The 23142-nt window shown below is 34.1% G+C and overlaps 2 protein-coding genes across 18 annotated transcripts in view; both read right to left on the bottom strand.

The window, feature by feature from the left end:
• The window catches only part of LOC555793 (actin-associated protein FAM107A), a 58402-nt gene extending 46155 nt beyond the window's left edge, over positions 1–12247 (bottom strand). For 7 of the 15 annotated variants that reach the window (XR_015494095.1, XR_015494092.1, XR_015494091.1 and 4 more), the window contains exons 1-5: positions 10114–10349; positions 8555–8621; positions 7026–7221; positions 5290–5437; positions 1847–2056 (exon numbers count right to left, since the gene is read on the bottom strand). Coding sequence is in view for 4 of the 15 variants with exons in the window: in XM_087257992.1 (XP_087114118.1) it covers positions 1940–2056; positions 5290–5437; positions 7026–7221; positions 8555–8621; positions 10114–10137 (552 nt within the window). In the remaining 11 variants the exon portion in view is untranslated. Of the gene's footprint in view, positions 1–82; positions 2057–5289; positions 5438–7025; positions 7222–8554; positions 8622–10113 lie in introns of those variants that run through there. The other 8 variants (XR_015494100.1, XR_015494099.1, XR_015494097.1 and 5 more) reach the window with 7 other exon arrangements.
• Positions 10466–23087, bottom strand: si:dkeyp-67f1.2. 3 transcript variants are annotated; one of them, NM_001366242.1, is given in 10 exon segments: positions 10466–12420; positions 19326–19452; positions 19534–19618; positions 19963–20013; positions 21210–21268; positions 22040–22163; positions 22605–22643; positions 22717–22839; positions 22921–22966; positions 23041–23087. In NM_001366242.1, coding segments are annotated over 9 exon segments (717 nt in total). In that variant the 5' UTR covers positions 22934–22966; positions 23041–23087; the 3' UTR covers positions 10466–12324.
• Positions 23088–23142: the final 55 nt, after the last annotated feature.

Here is a 23142-nt window from a genome sequence, read left to right as displayed (position 1 = left end):
GTACAGTGCAAATAAAGTTCACATCAGAGTGCTATGCAAAGGCAGACTGTGGTTGCTACTTTCAGATAATACACTCCAAACATCTCAAACATCCCTTTATTGGAAGACTATTACAAAATGTGATTACAAAAAAATAGGTTTTGTGTTGTTAGCCAAAACATACACATGAGATTTGTGATTTATGATCAGTGGAAAGGCTTGCATGTGAAAAGTCACCCATGTAAAGAAATATAAATAGGTCAATTTTAAAGAAGATAATGGTGAGAAACAATATATGTTAATAAAAAAAAATGCATTATGCAATGATACTGATTGTTACTTTACAATTTGAATCCAATTTTGTATTTTTTTTCCTAATCTGATAAAATAAACCAAGAGATAGACATGCTAATTTATTCAATTAATTTATCATGCTAGAAACAGAAAATCAAGCCTAACACTAGAAAGTGTACTTAAACTAGGGATGCTCCGATCAAGATTTTCACAGCTGATATCGAGTACCGATTCTTTGTCATGGTGATCGGCCGATACAGAGCACCGATTCGAATGCTTTATAATGCATTTAGCACATTTTCCCTCCAAGTATGATACTTAAGTGGAAATCTCGCCTTACTTAAGAAAATAAATTAAGGATGCTGCATATAATACCTTAAACACATCTCTTTTAACTATTTAAGTGTGAACATGTCATGGCCAGAAGCAACTTTACAGAAATAATAACACGCATAAACAAATTGGTAAGAAAAATGACAAACAATGCAAGAAGAAAAAGACTGAAAGAAGAATTCAGCATGCCTCAATCATGAACAAGTTAAGAGCGCATATTTGATGCATAAGAAGTTAAAATGCACACCTAAAAAAATCCATGACTTTTTTTACTAAAAAGGGAAATTTAGCGATTGCTCCGTTCGTGTCACAGCTGTTTAAAAAAACCCTTCACTCACATGAGTCTCGCCAATAGACTGTAAAAAAACTTGCACTGCATCTGTATTTTAGCTGTTGTGACGCAAGCGCATCGATCGCTGATACCTCCACGCATCATTTACCTCCCCACATGTTGTGTCTGCTGTGGGCTATGCACAATATATGGTAGCTGCACATACAAACATACACACTGCTACTCACAAACAAACCCCTGCGATTGGTTCATGAGATTGGGCAGATTGGCGAGTACCGATCGAGTCATTAAACGTGATTATCGACCGATACCGATTTTCGGCCGATCGATCGGAGCATCCCTAATTTGAACAATTCAAATGATTAGAAACATTTACACAACATAAGATATCGAATAATCTGGTACACATTGAATTGTGTCTATGGGATTATATTATCCCTCTCAGGGTTTTGTTAGGCACACACCATTAAAATGCCTAAAATTATTTAACATATAAATATAGACCATAAAATTCTATACATCTAGACAGTTACAGTATATTTGGAGATATTCTGAACTTTTGTGTGCAAAATAAGGTGCGGTACATGGAATCTTATTACAAAAAGGCTCATCACATGCTTAAACCCACATTTCAACATTCCTGTCCTCAACATAGTGTTCTCATATTCCCTGATTTCATTAAAAACCCAAACTCTAAGCTTTTGAAACTAAATGAAGTTTTCAGCAGGAAAATCAAATCAAAATTATTCAACCCCTTTTTCTGAGTAGAGATGTGCCAGTAGAGATGTGACATGCTTGTCAGCACTTCTTATAAGGCTTTATTGGAATATAAACATTTAAGGATGTTCCTTTTTGCACATAAGCCTTTTGTCCTTAGAATCAGTCAAATATGCATCAATAACCCTTCTATAATAGTTTACCAATGCCTTGGTTGAACTGTTTTCATACCTTTTTGTTCACAGCAGCAGAATGTCTTGCATGTAAATGGGGCTGAATAAATTTGATTGCAGCTGCAAATCTGTGGCTGTTGCTGACGTGTGATTACAGCTCTTTCTCCGCAGCACTCGTGATCGCTGTCCTCTTCAGACTCTCCTTGACTCTAATGAACTCGGGAGCGCACTTTAACCTCTCCCTCTGCTCTTCAGCCTCTTTCTCAAACTGGGGAGAACAAGGTTAAGAAAGGTAGTTAAGGTTACATTCAGTTATTTAGCATTTGTTTTTATCCATGTTGACTTAGAAACAAGGGTAATCAAAGCAAGTTTTTCACCTGCATAGAACAGTAAATGTGAAAGTCCTTGAAAGTGATTTTGAGTAAATTGCAATAGTCCAGCCTGGATAGAACTCAAACAAGGAGTTGTGTAGCATGTTCAGCTATGGACTCTTTTCATAAGAAGGTGTTGATACACTGCAACTGTCATGTTAAATTCTTTAAGGTTTTTAATATTTAGATTTTTTAAAGCTTTTGTACATATATAAACTATACTTTGCAAATTTGTATCAAAGTACAAAATACTAGTCATCGCTTATGCAAGTTTTTTTTCCATTTTGCAGGTCAATAAGCAGGAGAATAAATGTGAAATAGGGTTGCACTGAAACGAAAATTCTTGACCGAATCCGAAAACTGAAAAAAAAAAGGGAAAACCGAAATAAATTATGCCAATAATTAGTACAGTGCATTGGGAAAGTATTCATAGCGCTTCACTTTTTCCACATTTTTGTTACAGCCTTATTCCAAAATGGATTAAATTAATTTATTTTCGTCAAATTCTACACACAATATCACATAATGACCATGTGAAAAAAGAGTTTTTGAAATTGTTGCAAATTAATTAATAATAAAACCCTGAAAAATCACATGTACAGAAGTATCCACAGCCTTTTCTCAGTACTTTGTTGATGTACCTTTGGCAGCAATTACTGCCTCAAGTCTTCTTGAATATGGTGCCACAAGCTTGGCACACTGGTCTTTGGGAATTTTTGCTAATTCCTCTTTGCAGTACCTCTCAAGCTCTATCAGGTCGGATGGGAAGCAACCGTGTACAGCCATTTTCAGATCTGTGAAATCAGATATGTTCAATAGGATTGGAATCTATGCTCTGGCTGGGCCACTCAAGGACATTCACCGAACTGTTCTGAAGCTACTCCATTCATATTTTCCATCTGAATACTAGTGAATAGTATTCTATATTCTTATACTAGTGAACCACTGTGAATACTTTCTGGATGCCCTGTACAATTGGATTCATGGCTATGACTGTGTTACTAACCTCACTAAAGTTGCATTGCAATTCAAAAATGAATATTAAAAAGTTTCAAAGAATAACTTAATTACAAATTATTGAAATAGGTTAAAATGGGTTATCACTTCTGGGGATGGGGACTTATTCTTCAAAACTGAAAATCAAAACTGCTCTTTTAAGCCATTTTCGACCAAAAAATGTTGGTGGCCGAAAATTCGGTGCATCCCAAATGTGAAATTATTCTCTCTTCTGGCTGCTGCGATTATTCATTTATTCATTCATTCATTTTCTTTTCGGCTTAGCCCCTTTATTAATCTGGAGTTGCCACAGTGGAATGAACCGCCAACTTATCCAGAATGTGTTTCACGCAGCGGATTCCCTTCCAGCTGCAACCCATCTCTGGGAAACATCCATACACACTCATTCACACTCATACACTATGGACAATTTAGCAAACCCAATTCACCTGTACAGCATGTCTTTGGACTGTGGGGAAACCGGAGCACCCAGAGGAAACCAACACAAACGTGGGAAAAACATACAAACTACACACAGAAATGCCAACTGACCCAGCTGAGGCTCAAACCAGTGACCTTCTTGCTGTTAGGCGATAGCACTACCTACTGCGCCACCACGTTGCCTGCTGCCATTATTTTTACAACTTTTTTTTTGCAAGTCGTGAAAACACTTTCTTTGTGTTTTTCCTTCCGTTAGTTGAGCAAATTGGAATGTTAAATGCTGTACTTGTGGTACTTTCCAATTTACTGCTCTGTAAGTGTACACAACTATATAAAGTTCCTCTGCTAAAAAAAAACAGAAATGTAAAAAGGGTCTATAGGAATGGCCTAATCGTCCTAAATTGTAAGGCAAATCTGAAAAACCAGATGGCTCAAATAATGTGCAAGAATTTTTGATTGTGACAAAGTCTTGGGTTGGCTGAAAACATAACACATCTGTTGAGATGTGAGCAGCTATCGTCAAATTATCAGACCAGAATGCTAATCACTGTCTTCAAGATTACTAGAGAGCTACAGGCAAGTGTGTTTGAATAGGGAGCTAAACTCTGCCGGACAGTGGCCCTTTTGCCTAAAATTTGCTAATCCCGGATGTGGATAGTGAAAAGACGTGGTCCTAGAACCGAGCCCTGAAGCATTCCAGTAGCTAGATATTGCAACTTGGACACCTCACACCAAGACAGCCCCTAAAGCAGGGGTCACCAACCCTGTTCCCGGAGAGCTAACTTCCTGCAAATTTCAGTTGCAACCCTGACCAAACACACCTGTCTCTAATTATCAAGAGCTGCTTTAGATCCTAATTAATTATTTCAGGTGTGTTTGAAGAGGGTTGGTGCTGAATTCTACAGGAAGGTAGCTTTTTTTCAAGAACAGGGTTGTTGAACCCTACCCTAATGCATCAACCTGAGGTTAAACTTGTGCCACTGGAGTGCAGTTCCTAGATTGAAAATATTATTAGATTTGACAGAAGGATGTGTTGGGTAACCACATTAACCCCTTCAGACGTGAATTATGTTTCAAATTTCAGAAAAATGGGATGTCATGTGATGTCCATTGTAATGGACGCAGGGTCTGAAGGGGTTAAAACGAGCTGATCCTGCCCGAAGAGTGTTGAAGAGTCGTCTCTATTTGCAAGTTCCTAGATCACGCTTAAAACGTCGAGGTGATAGAGCTTTCTCGGTAGCAGCTCCAAGACTCTGGAACGATCTCCCACTCTCAGTAAGAACAGCTCAAACTTTTGAGTCTTTTCAGAGGTCACTGAAAACACACTTATTTTCTTTAGCTTTTAATCATGTGATATGAGTTTATGTATTTTGGTTTTATGTATATTTTACATGCTTTTTTATTTGATTTTATGTACAGCACTTTGGTAATCCATTGTGATTTGTGAAAGTGCTATAGAAATAAAGTGAGTTGAGTTGCTTTAGCTTGTCTTAGTTTTTATTAGACATTTTCACTCATAAGTGATTGACAGTAGTTTATCATTGTATTTGGGGTTTAGAAAATTACCCCAGGTCATTTGGATGGCTTCCCAGGACTTAAAGGCCTTATTAGCATAAATCAAACAATATTGTCTATAAGGTACTGATTTGGTCATTGCTTAACATAGTTCAAGGGATGCAATTTTAGGTTTTACCTTCTCTAACCTCATCTGTCTCTTCAGTAACTCCTGCTCCAGGGGTGATTTCTCCTCTTCTTGTTTTTGCTCTTGTTTCAGAGCTTGAGCTCTGTTCCTCTGTTCCAGAACTCTCTGTAACTCCGGCTTCTCCTCCACCACCACTCCTCTGATAGACAAGTAAAAGGGTTATTATACATTTTATATAGAAAGCCATTTTATGCAACTGAATAGAAAGGTAATCCAGTATGTGAAGGCTGAATGTTAAGTACATGCAAAAATACTGCAACTATTATTTAATGAACATTTAATAGCTGGGTCAATTATTGACCACTATTCAGTTAATGAAACTATTAAATTCTAATTAAAATGACAAAATATATGACAAAAAATAATGTTGATTTTTACACCAGTCGCAGTAACTGCAAGACAGCCCATTCTAGTTAAAGATCAGCATTATGCAGTTCTATGAAAAAACAACAGCAAAATGAGCCTGCTGGGATCACATGATGCAAGTTGACATTCTCGTAAGATTTAGGTTCATAGGTTGCAACAGAAAGTTCTAAGAGGGCATGAACAATGTGAATGCATTTCAGACATGATGTGAATGCACCTTAAGCTTCAATCCAATAATGTTGATAGCAAATCTTGTGACTGAGACTGGGTTTGTAGGAGCTGTAGATTGAAGGTGATAGTAGTAATGTTGTAAACAACATTCAGTTTCTTTCACTTTATAAAACCTCAATGGTGCAGGTATGAAGTTTTGCTTATATATTCAACTGCCATTATAGAGGTCTTCCTGCATTATATGAATCACCTTTAATATTCTATAAGAAAAACATAAATCAACTACTGTAAATCTTAGATGTCTTGATAAAGAGTAAATTAACAGCAAAGTTTAATCTTTATGTTTTCTGCAGGTTTCATCAAGTCAAATTTAAGACTTTTTAAGACCTTTTTAGGATCAGACTTATATGACTAAATGCTAAGGATATTTTTATAACCAAGCAGGAAAAATATGTACTTGCCCAATTAAAAAACTAATTTCAATTAGTCATTTAATATTTTTCTTATATAGTTTAAGCAATTTGTCAAAACAAAAACCCTAGCTGTATACAACTCTTTAAAAACTAAATGTCTGCACAGAGATTCTTATAATATCACTTATGAATATAATTTGGCTAAAAGTTTTATTGAGATGTATTGTTGGTGGTGTGTTGAATCGATTCATTCATTCATTTTCCTTCAGCTTAGTCACTGATTTAACTGGCAACTGTTCCAGCATATGTTTTACACGGCGGATGTCCTTCCAGCTACAACAAAGTACCGGGAAAGGTATAAACAAAGGAAAATTAAGACCCGTTTAAAATTATTTAAGACCTACAAGACAATGTTTCAGTGAATTTAAGGCCTAAATATGTGTTTTTCAAATGTAAGACTTTTTAAGACTCCACGGACACCCTGCCCCATCAATCTGCAGTGGTTACGTGATACTAGCTGGCACGTCTAGCAATCATCTATTCAGTTATATTCTGATTTTTTTTTTTAAAGAGTATCCACAAGAAGGAACACTATATAAACTGCATGCATACATTTGCCTTTACTGCCATCTGTGGGACAGAACTCTATCCCAGTGCAATGCATGTGTGAAGAAGAGAGATTAGGAATTGGGTCAGGTGATACCGCTGAAACTAAGCTTCTGTTCATGCCTCAGAATGTGAACATGCTTTCAACTCAAATTCTGGGTCAGTTTGCACCTTTTGTGTGTAATAATCAGCTCTCGCTGGAGCTCCCGGTGGCTCTTGGACGCTTTGATGGGATTGTGGAGCTTTTTGGGCCTTATGAGCTCTTCATAGTCCGTGTGCTCAGGAAGCAACTTGCTGTGGTCTAAATCCTCTTCTCTTGCCCACCTCTGATCAGGGTCTATTAGAGATCCAAGATCAGAGACTAAATCTAACGGGGGAAGAGAAGCAAAAGAGACCATTCTACATTAAATGTAAAAAAAGTTAAGAGTGTAAGAATAACTGTACAGTTCATCAGACAAGTATAAGAAGAATATTAGGACATCTCGCATGACTTTAGCCTTTAACTGTAATATTTATCTAAAATAATAATAATAATAATAATAATAAAAAAAATAATAATAATAAAGCAGTGGTTTTTATTATACTATGTTTAATCCACTAAATGGGCCCTATGAAAGATTTGTAATGTGCCTATTTAAATTGTAAATATGTGAACATCTTGTAGAGAAAATTGTTGACTGATTTTATGTGGACAAAAACACAGTAAAATCAAAAGGACATTTACACAATTGTTTATACATTAAAATAAAATTAAAGTTTTAAAAATAAGAATTAAATTTTGCATTTGAGTCAAAGTGACCAGCAACATAATATATAACAAAACATATTAATTATGCCTAGATGAATCTCAAATAACTTTAAGAGAAAAAGTTATTATTCATTTCAACGAGTTAAGTGAATGAAAGAATGCTGACATCAGAACCACCAATTGTCAGGGACACTTAAATTTGATTGTTTACATTAATTTTCTGCTATAAAGCCATTTCAAGTTTACTTCATAAATTACACTACACATAAATGGGACACAAGTGGTCCTATAAACCATTTTGAGGGATGTAAACAAAAACAATAGTACTAAGTATTTCCTGTTTTACATTTTTAATTTGTACAGCTTCCAAGAATAAAAAAAGAGCCACATATTGATAAATAATGTTATTGCTGTAACATTAGAGTTATGATTAAATCCCCTGTTGTTAATTGTCTATACACTTCACAATAAGCTTTAGCTTTGTTAATGTTAGTTAATGCATTAACCAACATGAAAAAGCAACTGACAAAACCTTTCAATATTTATTCATCTTTGTTTTAAAATTAGTTGAAGAAAATTAAGTCGTTCATTTGTTCTCATAATATAACTATGTTAACAAGCACAACTTTGTATTTTAATAATGCATTAGTAAATGTTGAACTATTATTAATAAAAGTTGTACAAGTTTTGTTCATTCTTAATTCAAGTCAATGAATGTGTTAACAAACATTGTAAAGTGTGACCCAATTTTCTTACCAAACAAAATACTCAGAAAACACATTATTAGACAATTATATATTTTTTTTATAATGGTTCATTTGAGGAATGCTAACTTTAAAAGTAATGAACGGCATGATAGTAAATGTCCCAGGACACTAAAACCACATGGTATGCATTTCAGGTTAATCTATGCCCTGTAACTGCATCAAAACGTATTAAGGAAACAGAAAACCTGATTCACCAGGTCCAATAAGTGGTTGAGCACAGGCGGAATTATGACTTTGAAGATTATGATCAGCCTGTGGGGGAGAAATGAATATGTGTCAATATATTTAATCACAAAATTACAGAAAAACAAACATTGAAATTTCTTAGCACTACTGTGAATATTTTTTATCGGATAATGCTATAAACACTATTGTAGTGCCTTACCTACATACTTATTTCCCATGGTATTTTAACAATTGTTTGTGACCATGCTAATATTTTCAAATGATTTTTTGATGTTCATGCTAATATTTTACACATCTCATCTTTATCTTTTCATCCAAATTATGGAAAATAATCTCAAAAACTGTTGATGAAGAGGACAATAGTCCTGTGTGTTGAGAGAAACTTGTGCTAACACAAGGAAGGCATTGTGGGAATGTGTGTGTGTGTGTTCACACCATGCTGAGTTGATCATATTGGGCTAAAATGGTTTTGGAAGCAGCTGGCATTTAGCCACCTCATTACTGGACCTGCCAAACAAACTCTCCATTTTGCCTTCATAATCTGTTTGCCATCTAGAATGTGATTGTGTCGGGAAAGTCACGAGGTGTCCTTGGACTAAAGCAAATCAGAAGTGAATCAAAGTGTTACAATTAGGTTAACGTTACAGACTGCAGCTGAATAAATACTTTTAGATAAAATAAAACCTCAGATATGTCGCCAAACTAGATTGAAACAATTTACTTAACAGAAGAATGGAAGAACTAAAAATACTAAAACAATTTAAAAAGTAGACCTTAATTTGTTCTGAATATAGTTAATGCATAATGTAATATAATTATGTATATCATGTAATTAATGTAATATAATGAATATAATTAATTTAGATGTAGTAATAAATGTCAAGCACACATAAAATTAAAAAATAATTAAATACATAAAAACTATAAATATTTAATATAGAAAGCTAATTTAAACTCTTAATAAAATAATACTTAATACTGTATAAATTATACTAAAAAAACACAGCTATAATAATTAATATTTATCCATATTAGAAGAGTTTAGATGCAAAAACCTCTAAATGCTGTCTGAAATTTTCTCCTGTAATGAGCTTTTTTTCAGCTTCCTTTTTATTTTCCTGTTTATGTTCAGTTATTTTACTTTAAAGATAATGAAAGAAGTTATTTATCACTATAAAAGTAAAATTATTAAACCTATACACAGGGGTCTAAGAAAAAAGCTAATTTAAGAAGAAAGAAGATTACAGGTTTTTGCATCTGAACTCTTCATATATTCTTAAAAAATAATACCAAAAAACAAATGCAGACTTTCAGGCATATACACAATTAGCTTCGATTAAATATATCACGCTCAAACATTGTTGAAAATTCATAAGCACAAAATCCTGAACAGTAGAAACACTCTCACACTTTACATTTCACAAATTCAAGTCTATCTAAACACTAAAAATCATACATTTTTGCAACACTTCCAAGTCTTCTCCAAACATGATAGGGATTTATAACATCATTACCAAAAACACAGACAGTTCTTTCAACTGAATTAAAATATCCTTACTTTCTTTCCATGGGTAACTCCCATGATTCCAATGACCCAATTGCTTCAGAAAACACAACTTCGGCTGGATTCTGCCAGCTATCTTCCTGCAGAGCAAGAGGAGAAGCTGGAGGGGATGAACATCCTCCAAGCAAACCAAAACACACGCACACACACAATCCCCAGACTGCATTCAGTGCCCTAACTGGTACTACAGTCCAGCAGAGGGAGGGAGAGTGAAAAAGAGGGATTATTGTGTCAAAACTGAGGTCACTTTCCTGTTTTCCACTCCTCATTGTTAATATCAACAGTGAGTGCGTTTACAGACACGTTCTTAACCCTATTATGCTTCATAAGCAGACAACGCACATGGTTATGCGAATGTGGTTTTCTTTACTGGAGTAAGGTCAACAGCTTAAGCATAAACAAACAACATGTTTTTTTTTATGACCCTTATACCAATTGCGCCCAGCAAGTAAATGCATCAACTTGCAGGTGTGAACATCCATATTGCGAATTCAAGCTCATCCAGACAGACCAAATGTTTTACAGAAAGAGGAGAAAATTAACTGCAAACTCAGATGCTTTGAGCTAAATACTTCTAGGCTATGTTCACATACTGTAAAGTGCTATACTGTACAGTCAAAATAAATCAGCTTGAGAAGTTAATATATTGGCCTTTTTTAAACGGTTAGTTCACCCAAAAATGAAAACTCTGCTATTAATTAAAAACACTTTTGTTCATCCCCCAATAAAAGACTGTTTGTCTATGTCTTCCATGTCAGGATCCCCATTTACTACGGGCAATACGATGCTTATGTATTGCACTGCAGACTCTCGTGGAAATACATTGTTTTGCCTATAGTAAACAAGCATCCTGACCTGAAATGAAAAGGAAGACATTGACGTTTTTGGCACAAGTGTTCTTGGAGCTTTGTTTTACAGTTAAACCACTGAAGTCACATGGAATGTTCTGACAATGTTTTTGGTTTCTTTTGGAAATACTATAGGACTGGGCAAGTAATAGAACTGAAATCGTAAACGTGATTGAGCAAAACGGATTGTCATGCAAATATTCTCAGTGAAGCACTGAATGGTGTAATCTGTAGCAAATCTCCGAAGGCCAGCGTGCGCTCTCACAGAAACCCAAACTCCTACAAATGTACTAATAGGGAAATGGCAGAAGTCTAAAAAGGATACAGCATTGCACGAGTTGGGCACGTGCACATCAATATAGCATACTTTTTTGTGACACTCTACAACAATACTTACTATTTTTAGGTTAGTGTGAGGGTTTGGGATTAGGGTAGACAATAATAAAACACAATGAAGCATTTACTAGAGCCATAGTTCACTGCTTCGAAAACAGTTGCTATTATGACAGAATGATTATCTCTATGTCATTATTAACTGATTAAATCACATATAATATTAAATCCAATCTTTGCATAGCTTACCAGTGTACTACGAGACCTGTAGTAAACTCTGCACCATCAAAAGCACATGCTGGAGGTTTACTGGAACAGGCTTCACTGACAAAATGTGCATGAAAATCGCATTTGATTAATCGTCCAGCCCTACTTTGAACATCTCAGGACTATTTCTGTATTTGGAGGATAAGAGAGCTCCTGGATTTCCCAATCCCTGGATTTTTCGTTCATTTGTGTTACAAAAATGAATGAAAGTCTCAGGGAATTGAAACAACATGAGTAATTAATAACAGAATATCCATTTTTGGTGGAACTACTAATATTTAAAATGAAAAACAACAGAACAGTTAAATATGCAAATTCTTATATTTTGATGCCACTAACAAACTGGTTTATTAAAAAAAACGTTGTTAACCGGCTACTGGTTTATGTGAAATCCAGGACAACAGCTTACTTCAATGAGCAGACTTTTCACCAGTTATATCTGCATATTGGTTTGCATGTAAACATGCTCATTGTTACCTTCATATACTGTAGAAGTAAATTCAGTATGGGAAAAGAACTGTCTCTGTCATTATCTTTTGAATGTGTGGTTTATAACATCAAACTGTTTTGAAAATTTCCAAAATGTTTGGAAACAAGCAGCAGAAAGATGCTAATTTTTTTTCCCTTTATATGTTCCTTATTTGTGCTACAGTAAAAAGTTCCTTCCATTTTATTTGCTCAGGGAGGGAAGAGAGCACACAAGACTTGTTGATGTCCCATTTCTGAAATGTCCCAAACGTGGTGATCTGAAATTCAGTCATTCAGTCTCAGTTATCCTGGGAAAGCAGCCAACGATTTCCCCCATCTCTGGCCAATCTCCATAAGCGTTCCTCGTCATATCATTTTGAATTAACTAGACACAATAGAGAAAACAAACAACTTACATATTCATATTTGTGCACATTAGCAGGGCGATCAATCTTTACATAAACAGAAACTTTTACACTTATTTTCATTAATAAAGCTAAATTACAACATAAACACTAATATATATATATATATATATATATATATATATATATATATATATATATATATATATAAACTATATGTACTATATATATTAAAAGGAAAAAAAAAGAAGAAAACAACATGACCACATGACAAAGTTAGTACAACTTAATTGAACATGAAGATATAAAATAAAGTGTATTTTAAAATGTTAATAAATGTTGTTTTTATTTAAGTCATTTAGATGTGATAATTACTGTGATCTCCTGATTGCAAGAGAGAATACTGCCAAATCTCTGTAGACTGATGGCATTTCATGCCGTTCAGTCGTATACCCACTGAATATGCCGTTCAGTCGTATACCCACTTCTGCTACCCACAAATCAGGTAATCAGCTAGACCTTATTTACACACGACACTGCTTCACTGATCAAACAATAGTAACTCCACTACAAATATCTGATCATTTCCTTCTGTCTCTCAACATCCACATTACTCCTGAGCCGCCACACACTCCAACACTGGTTACCTTTCGCAGAAACCTACGATCTGTCTCACCCAATAGACTATCCACCATTGTTTCAGACTCTCTTTCTCCATCTCGCAAACTCACTGCACTGGATTCGAACAGTGCCACTAATACACTCTGCTCCACACTAGCATCATGTCTAGACCGATTATGTCCTCTTGCATCCAGGCCAGCCCGTGCCAGTCCTCCTGCACCCTGGCTCTCGGATGCTCTCCGTGAGCATCGCTCAAAACTTCGGGCTGCAGAGAGAATTTGGCGGAAAACTAAAAATCCTGCACATCTCTTAACATACCAAACTCTTCTGTCCTCTTTCTCAGCTGAGGTTACTTCTGCAAAGCAGACGTATTACCGTCTGAAAATCAACAATGCCACTAATCCTCGCCTACTTTTTAAAACATTTTCCTCCCTCCTATATCCTCCTCCTCCACCCGCATCCTCCACACTTACTACTGATGACTTTGCTACATTCTTCTGCACCAAAACTGCAAAAATCAGTGCTCAATTTGCTGCACCTACAACAAACACGCAAGATACAACACCAACACCACACACACTCACCTCTTTTTCTCAGCTCTCTGAGTCTGAGGTGTCCAAACTTGTGCTATCTAGCCATGCAACCACCTGTCCACTCGATCCCATTCCCTCTCATCTCTTGCAAGCCATCTCTCCTGCAGTCATACCAACACTGACTCACATAATTAACACATCTCTTGACTCTGGTTTATTCCCCACTACATTTAAACAGGCTAGGGTAACCCCACTGCTAAAGAAACCCAACCTGGACCATACGCTACTTGAAAACTACAGACCAGTATCCCTGCTTCCATTCATGGCCAAGATTCTGGAGAAAGTAGTGTTCAATCAAGTTCTGGACTTTCTTACTCAAAACAATCTCATGGACAACAAGCAATCCGGCTTTAAGAAAGGCCACTCAACTGAGACTGCCCTGCTCTCGGTCGTGGAGGATCTCAGACTGGCTAAAGCAGACTCTAAATCATCAGTCCTCATTTTGCTGGACTTGTCAGCTGCTTTTGACACTGTCAACCACCAGATCCTGCTATCTACGCTTGAGTCACTGGGCGTTGCGGGCACTGTTATACAATGGTTCAGATCTTACCTCTCTGACAGGTCATTCAGGGTGTCTTGGAGGGGAGAGGTGTCCAACCTACAGCATCTAAACACTGGGGTACCTCAAGGCTCTGTTCTTGGGCCACTTCTCTTCTCCATCTACACATCATCTCTAGGACCAGTCATCCAGAGACATGGATTCTCCTACCACTGCTATGCTGATGACACCCAGCTATACCTCTCTTTTCATCCTGATGATCCCTCGGTTCCAGCTCGTATCTCAGCCTGCCTGTTGGATATTTCACACTGGATGAAAGATCATCATCTTCAGCTGAACCTCGCAAAAACGGAAATGCTTGTAGTTTCTGCCAACCCGACTCTACACCATAACTTTTCAATCCAGATGGATGGGGCAACCATTACTGCATCCAAAATGGTGAAAAGCCTTGGAGTAACGATTGATGACCAACTAAACTTCTCTGACCACATTTCTAGAACTGCTCGATCGTGCAGATTTGCACTCTATAACATCAGAAAGATCCGACCCTTCTTATCTGAACATGCAGCTCAACTCCTTGTTCAAGCTCTTGTTCTCTCCAAACTGGATTACTGCAACTCTCTACTAGCTGGGCTTCCAGCTAACTCTATCAAGCCTCTTCAACTGCTCCAGAATGCAGCAGCACGAGTTGTCTTCAATGAACCTAAACGAGCACATGTCACTCCGCTGCTAGTCCGTTTGCACTGGCTGCCAGTTGCTGCTCGCATCAAATTCAAAACTCTGATGTTTGCCTACAAAGTGACTTCTGGCCTAGCACCTTCTTATCTGCACTCACTTCTGCAGATCTATGTGCCCTCCAGAAACTTGCGTTCTGTGAATGAACGTCGCCTCGTGGTTCCATCCCAAAGAGGGAAAAAATCACTTTCGCGAACGCTCACGCTCAATCTGCCCAGTTGGTGGAATGAACTCCCTAACTGCATCAGAACAGCAGAGTCACTCGCTATTTTCAAGAAACAACTAAAAACTCAACTATTTAGTCTCCACTTCACTTCCTAAGCTGCAATTGCCTCTTTGAATATCACACTAATTGTACAAAAAAAAAAAAAAAAAAAAAAAAAAAAAAAAAAAAACTACTAACACTTCCCTTCTTAGACTTTACAGACCTGAAACTTGCCTTTAGTACTTATTCATTGTTGCTCTTAGTTGTGTAAATTGCTTCCTTGTCCTCATTTGTAAGTCGCTTTGGATAAAAGCGTCTGCTAAATGACTAAATGTAAATGTAAATGTAAATGTATAATTTTAAAATGTCAGCAAAATCAAATGTTTTGTCATTACTTTAGTCATGACTCATTACGATAGAGAATCATTCAACTGCTAGCCCTTAAGTGACCCTTGTGAACTAGTAACGGTTTCTGCTGCTCTGACATCAGCTGCAAATGTGATTGAATGGCGGAAGAAAGTAGTTCCTTATACAAAAGATTTTTAAGACTCTCCATGTTTGATTTTCTTATTTATACATATGATTATGCCATTGAACTGTTTTAGCAGCTGCAATATGGCTGTATATTGCCAGCCTCCCATCAGTGCTGATATACAGCCGCATCGCATTGCAACTCATGTATATTTATGATATAAAATGTTCAAACATTGTTTCTGTGCATCAAGTTAATTAAAACTTTAAAAAATATTTAATTGGCAACTAGTTTAATTAAAAATATTTGTAATTAAAATAAGTCTTTATATATTTTATTTCAGTATTTAATTATCTCAAGTGACAACGGTTTTAATTTTATGAATTAAATGATTTAAACGTTCAATCATTCATTAAATTCAATTACAAATTTTAGTTAAATCTTTATATAATATTTTAGAAAACTAAAATAACACTGCAAAAATATTTAAACCAGCTGTAATAAAAAAAAACTATAATTTTACTCTTTCATTTTGGTTAATGCTTATTTTATTCCAAGAAACAAAAAAATATTCTAATTGCATTGTTTTTGTTTGCTATTATAACCATGAGAAATATTTCCTTGACAAACCTGTTTGAAAGCTTTTTTTTTTTTTTTTTTTACAAGTCTAATTGTATTTCAAGCAACAAAAAGTCACGCCTGTTCTAGGTTAGACTAACATTTGTTTTTGAAGCTAGTTTGTCAAGCCTGTTCATAGTCAGGTTCTAGTGTTCATGTTTTGGTTATTTTTGTATTTTGTGAACCTGCAATAAACTGTACAAAAGATCTCAAACATACAGTACAGTGAAGTAAATGTTAAACAACAATAGTTTAAGGCAACAAAAATACTCCGTAAAACTAAAATAATACAGTGTAATAGGTGTTTTAAAAGGCGTATTCAATAAAATTTAACTCGAATAATTAATTAACCCCTTATGCACTGTTTAAATTGACTACCCTTTTTTATGTTAGGGATGAAAACATCCACTAATTTAAACTGCTGTAAGAATGCATGAGATTAATATTTGTTTACATTTTTTGCATAAATTTCAAAACTACTTAATTGTTTATAAAATAACAGGATTTTAACTCGTTATTTGCCAAATGTATAAATAATGTCAGTGATTTGGTAAAAAAAAAAAAAAAAAATTTTATATATAAAAAGTAATTGTGGACTGATTTTGTTTAACTTCTTATCACAGTAATAGTAACAGCATTGCCTTTGCTGCATTGTTAGTTTTTTTTGTGCAGCATAACATTTTCATTTTTTTCTCCCTAATTTACTGTTACTGGTTGTTTTGCCCTGTTGACTTCTATTATAACCACATTTTTTGATTGCAAAACCTTTCAAAAAAGCTTAGTTTCTGGATTTTTTAAGGAGTATAACAGCAAATTAAAGTGTGTGTATGTGTGTCTGTGAGTATGTGAGAGTGACATTTACACACTTACCTTGATGTGTCTGAGAAAATCTAAATATGCATCTCAGCTCTCAGAACTACACGGAGTAAACAAAAACAAAGACTGTATTTATGCACCATCAAATGTGGTTATAATGGAAGTCAATGGGGCAACAACAGCCACCAATAGTAAATTAGGGAGAAAACATGAAAATCTAACAATGCGTCAAAGGTATTGTTGTTACTAACCGTTCACATGTCCAAGACTGGGATAAATTTCCAGTCCACAATTACTTTTTATATTAAAAATACATCGTTTTGTGTGTTTTCTTCAGCAAATCAGTGACATCATTTGTGAACGTTGCATTAAAGATTTAAAATGCTGTAATTTTCTAAGCAACTTAGTAGTTTTGTTCAGGGCTGAGGATGATTAACCGATTCATGCAAAAAAAAAAAGCATTTTTACAGTAGTTTAATTTAGTGAATATTTTCATCCCTAAAATAATAAAAGAGTAGTCAATTTGCTCAGAGTGTATTGTTGAATTTTTTTTTTACATATATATTCAAAGCATTTTCCCAAAATGTGTCAAAATTCTACCAAAAATAATTCTACTAGTTAAAACACAGAAAAAGTTATGGCCAAATAAAGACTCAAAATCACCCCAGATTGGATGAAAACATCCCCAACGGCACAAAAGGGTTAATTGTAGCGCGAGATACTGCAGGCAAATACATTTTTTAAATACTTGTCATTTTTGAGATTTTAAACTTTTTAACAAGAACATCCAGAATATACAATGAAGTGTTTATTTTTTCACACTTTATCCATTTGTGTCTGTAGATTTCAAGCCCAATACACATTTTTAAAGGCTGTTTTCTCAAAATGTGTTTCTTTCTCTCTCCTGCATTGAGCCATAAATCTGCACTTTATTTGTATCTTTATTCTAAACATTATGGGCCCTATCATACACCCGGCACAATGTGGCGCAAGGTGCAACGCAGTTGTTGTTTGCTAGTTTCAGCTTGGCGCAAGAGTTGTTTTAATGTTTTGCGCCACGCTGCTTAAATAGCAAATGCATTTGTGCTCATATGTGCGCCCATAGGCGTTCTGGTCTAAAAAGGAAGGCGTACTGAGGCGCATTGCTGGCGCGTTGCTATTTTGAGAAACTATATTACATTTTTCAATAGACCAAAACAAAGCCGGTCTATTGTCCAGCGTAGAGTTGCGCCTCGCTTACACATTGCTTAATACACACAAGTAGTAGAGCAATACGCAAACATCTTTACATATAAAAAAGAATTAAAATATTAAGGATATAAATATAAGGATTAAAATATTACAAAACATATTTTCTAGCCTACATAAATTTAAAAACCCCTGCTTTCATACCTTCTTCATCTCGGGAGGCTTTTTAAATTTATTCATAAAAATTTGCTTTTGTATAATTTTATCATTATTATCAGTATTATTTATTATATCCATATTTATATTTGTTTTATTAAAAACAAGTTTAGATTTGCCCACCTGTCAGGTTTCACACCATATGGGGCACAGCATGTGTATTTTACAACTCAGGTTTTTGACCACACTTGGTTACTATTGTTCATTTATTAGTTTGCTGGAAATTAAAACTGAATTTAGAAATAGTTTTGAAACAAATCTTTACACTTAACAAAATTAATTATTTATAGGCTAATTAATGTCTGTACAACACGTGTCCCTATCCACGAGAGCAAAAGTGAAAGTAGATTATGAGATGCCTTATCTCTCATTCTCGCGCTGCAGATGCTGTTTAACCGTTTTCTTGCAAGTGAAATGCTCAGTTTATCCACTTACAAAGTCGCCATGTACATAAAAAATGCGCTTATAGCGCGACGCCACTGGCTCTTAAAGGGAATGGGAGATGAGACTCTGATTGGTTTATTCTCAAAACACACCTTTTAGACCATGCGCCATGGCGCAAAGCTGATTTTTCCGTCGTTATATTAGCAAAAGTGGATTCTGACATGCCCTGAAAGCGTTTGCGCCCTGCGCTTTGCACTTTGCGTATGGACCGTCAAAATAGAGCCCTATATTCTACAAAATGTCTGAATTATGAAGTGATAAACAGATATCATCGAAGTTCATGACATTATTATGTAAAAAAAATCCATCCGGTATTCAGATTGTTTTGTGCTAGAATACTATGCAAATTAGTGAATAATTATTGAAATAATTCCTCATTTGCATATTTAACAACATTTTAAAACACATTATACAAATAAAAATGTTTGCAATTCTTAGTAAACTGTGAAAATATGGTTTTAGCCTATTTATTTGCAGTGTCTGAACAAAAACAAAAATAAACAAAAAATAGTTCCTACTTTTTCGAAACGACTGGCTTTAATTTCTCCATAAGTGCTTGCAAACAGCCAGTTGTCTTTTGGCTTCAGTGATTTGACCATCGTGCTGCCCAGCGCAGTAAATGCATCTTTAATCTCATCAGTCAGCCTGAAAAAGAGACATGTATTAATAATTCAACCAGTGTTAATCCTGCTGATGGTGTGTGAAGGCTGTCAGTTTTTTTTTTACTTTGGTGTAGGGTCCATGTGTGAAGCCACAAGAAGTATATTTCCTGGCTTTAGTGTCTTTAGAAAGGCCAGTAAATTCTTAGGATCTGCAGAGAAAAAATGAAGCTTTTCCATACGTCAAATATATTTTAACTTCATGTCATACAGATTTAAAGGGACGGTTCATCCCAAAATGAAAACCTCTGTCACTATTTACTCTCAATTCACTTGCTCTAAACCACTTCGAGTTTCTTTCTTCTGTTAAACACAAGTAAAGATATTTTGAAGAATTCAACTGAATTAAACTGGTTTCACTATATCCAACATTCTTTAAAAGATTTTCTTTTGTGTTTAACAGAAAATAAAAGTTAAAACTGTTTTGGAACAAGTAAACGGTGAGTACATTTTCATTTTTGGGTGAACCATACATTTGATTTCTTGTAAGTCTCACCTGCAGATTCCATATTAAAGTAATTACTTCTTAAAACCTCACCAGTTTGACCTAAAAAAAAAAAAAAAAATACAAATTACTGTAAAAAAAAAAAAAAATCAGTTAATTAACAGTTTCTGTATTTTGTTATTCACAAGGGTTTTCTGTCTAACTGTTAATTATGGGATGTTGATCTCTGCTCTGTAAAGTGATTTAAAGTGATTTTAATTGAAATTTTAGTAGTTTGAAATAGTATAATTCAACAATTAATGCAGAGAAAAGTCTGTAACATAACAGAAAATGTACTGGCAGTAATAATCGACACCAACCCAGACAATATATCAGTATGAACTATTAAAAATGTTAATAAAAGTCATTTTTTCAAAGGCATATATAAACAGGGAAAACAAATAAAATAAAACATAATTCACAAAACATAAAAAACATTTTTTTTCATACACTGTAAAAAAACCTGGATGCCTTAAATTTTTAAGCTGAATCAAATTAACCTTACTTAAACTTCTATTATGTTGAACTGACTTAAAACAGCTTGCATAACTTTTAAAATTAGGTTAGAATAAGATTAACTTAGTTTAATAAGTTACAGTTGAAGTCAGAATTATTAGCCCCTGTTTTTTTTTTTTTTTTTTTACCAATTTCTTTTTAACTGAGAGAAGTTTTTTTCCAACACATTTCTAAACAATAGTTTTAATAACTCATCTCTAATAACTGATTTATTTTATCTTTGCCATGATCACAGTAAATAATATTTGATTAGATATTTTTCAAGATACGTCTATACAGCTTAAAGTGACATTTAAAGGCTTAACTAGGTAATTAGGTTAACTAAGCAGGTTATGGTTATTAGGCAAGCTATTGTATAACGTAGTTTGTTCTGTAGACTATCGAAAACAAATATAGCTTAAAGGGACTAATAATTTTGATCTTAAAGTGTAAAAAAAAAATGCTTTTATTCTAGCCGAAATAAAACAAATAAGACTTTCTCCAGAAGAAAAAATATTATCAGACATAATGTGAAAATTTCTTTGCTCAGTTAAACATAATTTGGCCAATATTTAAAATATAAAAAAGTTAAAAGGGGGTTTAATAATTCTGACTTCAATGAACTAAAAACATGTGCTATCAGGACTAACTGATCATATATTTTTCACAGCATAGAATTAGAATTAGCATAGAATACAATTTTCTCCATAAACTTATTTAAACATGCAAAAATATGTTTAATTCTGTTAAATTACAAAACTGACCGTTTGCAAACACAATGTTCAGTCCTTGTCCTGCATTATTCCTGATGCCACCCATGACGCTGCAGAGAAGAACATTTCTGCTTATTACTTAAATCCAAAATGAACATTTACTCATTCAATACAACTTAACATGATTAAAATGTATTAGTCCTGCATATATGAAACCTAGTACAAATAAGCTCTTCACAAAAGTACTAATAAGGGTTTTAACATTCTGAAACACAAAAATTAACCATTCATTTTCTGAGTTTAAAATACAATGCAATATTTACTTTTATGAGCATTTTAAAGTCATACAACAGATATGTTGTTAAAAAAAAAAAAACTTAAATATGCACAAAATTTATGACTCTAAGCTTTCAAAATATGGTATTAAAAGGTAAAAACTAAATTAAAATAAAATAAAAATTGCTACGACTCTTGCAAAAATTCAAAAGAAAATGTAAATTTGTCAATCTCAATAAAATGGTAGTATGCTTAAGTTACTAATTAAATCTTTATATTCTTTTGTATTTTATATATTATATTAAATTATATATATATATATATATATATATATATATATATATATATATATATATATATATATATATATATAAAACAAATTACAAAACAATATAACATATAATTGTATATTAATATATAATATAAAATTTTATGAATAATAATAATGACTTTTTAGCTTTTATTTTCTAAGTAGTATACATTTTTTTTTTATAATACAGTCGTTTGTTTGAAGAAATATTCACAATTTAACTTTAATTTTTGGAGTAAACTAACCACTATCCATGATAGTTCATCTATCATGATTATCAAATAACAGTACTTACACGGTATTATTTAAACAAATCTTTGCAGCCACCACATCGGCTACACCACTGTGGAGATGAAAAGAGAAGTGGTTGACAGGGCACTGTTTATGTGGACAGCAACCCATGTGAGGCTTAAACAAACCTGCACAAAGAGGAAAAAAATGGTTAGTTAAAAAAAATAAAAAAAGGAATGACATTCCATCTCATAAATAAATGTACACAATTATATTATATAGTTATATTATATAATTATATCAAATTATATTATAAAGTTCATCCAAAAAATAATAAATAAATAAATAAATAAATAAATAAATAAATAAATAAATAAATAAATAAATAAATAAATAAATAAAAAATAAAAAAGTCATTATTTAGTCATCCTCTATTTGGTACAAATCGGCTTGTGTTTCTTCCTTCTGTTGGAAGATATCCTAAAAAATGCTTAAAAAACAGCCATTGACTTTCATAATATTTAATTTTTGCTCCTACCATAACAATTCATTACAGTTCAGAACCACTTGAGTGTGTGTAAATAAAAAGACAATTTACATTTTTTGGTGAACTACCCATTTAAGCTTACCCTGAATGTCACAGTCTGTATCAACACCAAGAACTTCATCTGGAATATAAAACAGCCCTTAGACAAAATGATGACTGTATTATAACATATTTAAAATGTTTATCATATTTACATGCTGCCATGTGATCCCAAAGCATGTTACATGATCGTGTTGCAGCTTCTTTGAGTTTTGACACGTTGATGTAGAAACACAATATTAATAGGATCAGTATTGTTGTGAGAACACACATGCGATCTGGAAAACAGTCAATATGTGCACATTATACACATAAATCACAAAAAAAGAATACAAGTTAAAAGAAAAGCATTACTTTACCTTGAAGTCTCATTTTTGGCAGCACTAAAAGAAGTCTTCTCAACACCTGAAAACATTCAAATTTTTAATACACAGCTATCTTAAACCACATTTGGTTTTATACGTCATTTCACTTCTTACTTGTTTGAATGGTAGTCAGAACAACAGTGCAGTAAAACAGGATCTACCTGAAGGAGTGGCAAATTTACTCGTAAATTAACACAAACCCAGCCTCTCCTGACC

This window comes from Danio rerio, chromosome 6, assembly GCF_052040795.2.
Source record: "Danio rerio strain M-AB ecotype USA chromosome 6, GRCz13ab, whole genome shotgun sequence".
NCBI classification, from domain to species: domain Eukaryota; kingdom Metazoa; phylum Chordata; class Actinopteri; order Cypriniformes; family Danionidae; genus Danio; species Danio rerio.
The sequence above is the reverse complement of the archived record's forward strand: the minus strand, read 5'-3'. Positions and strand labels throughout refer to the sequence as shown.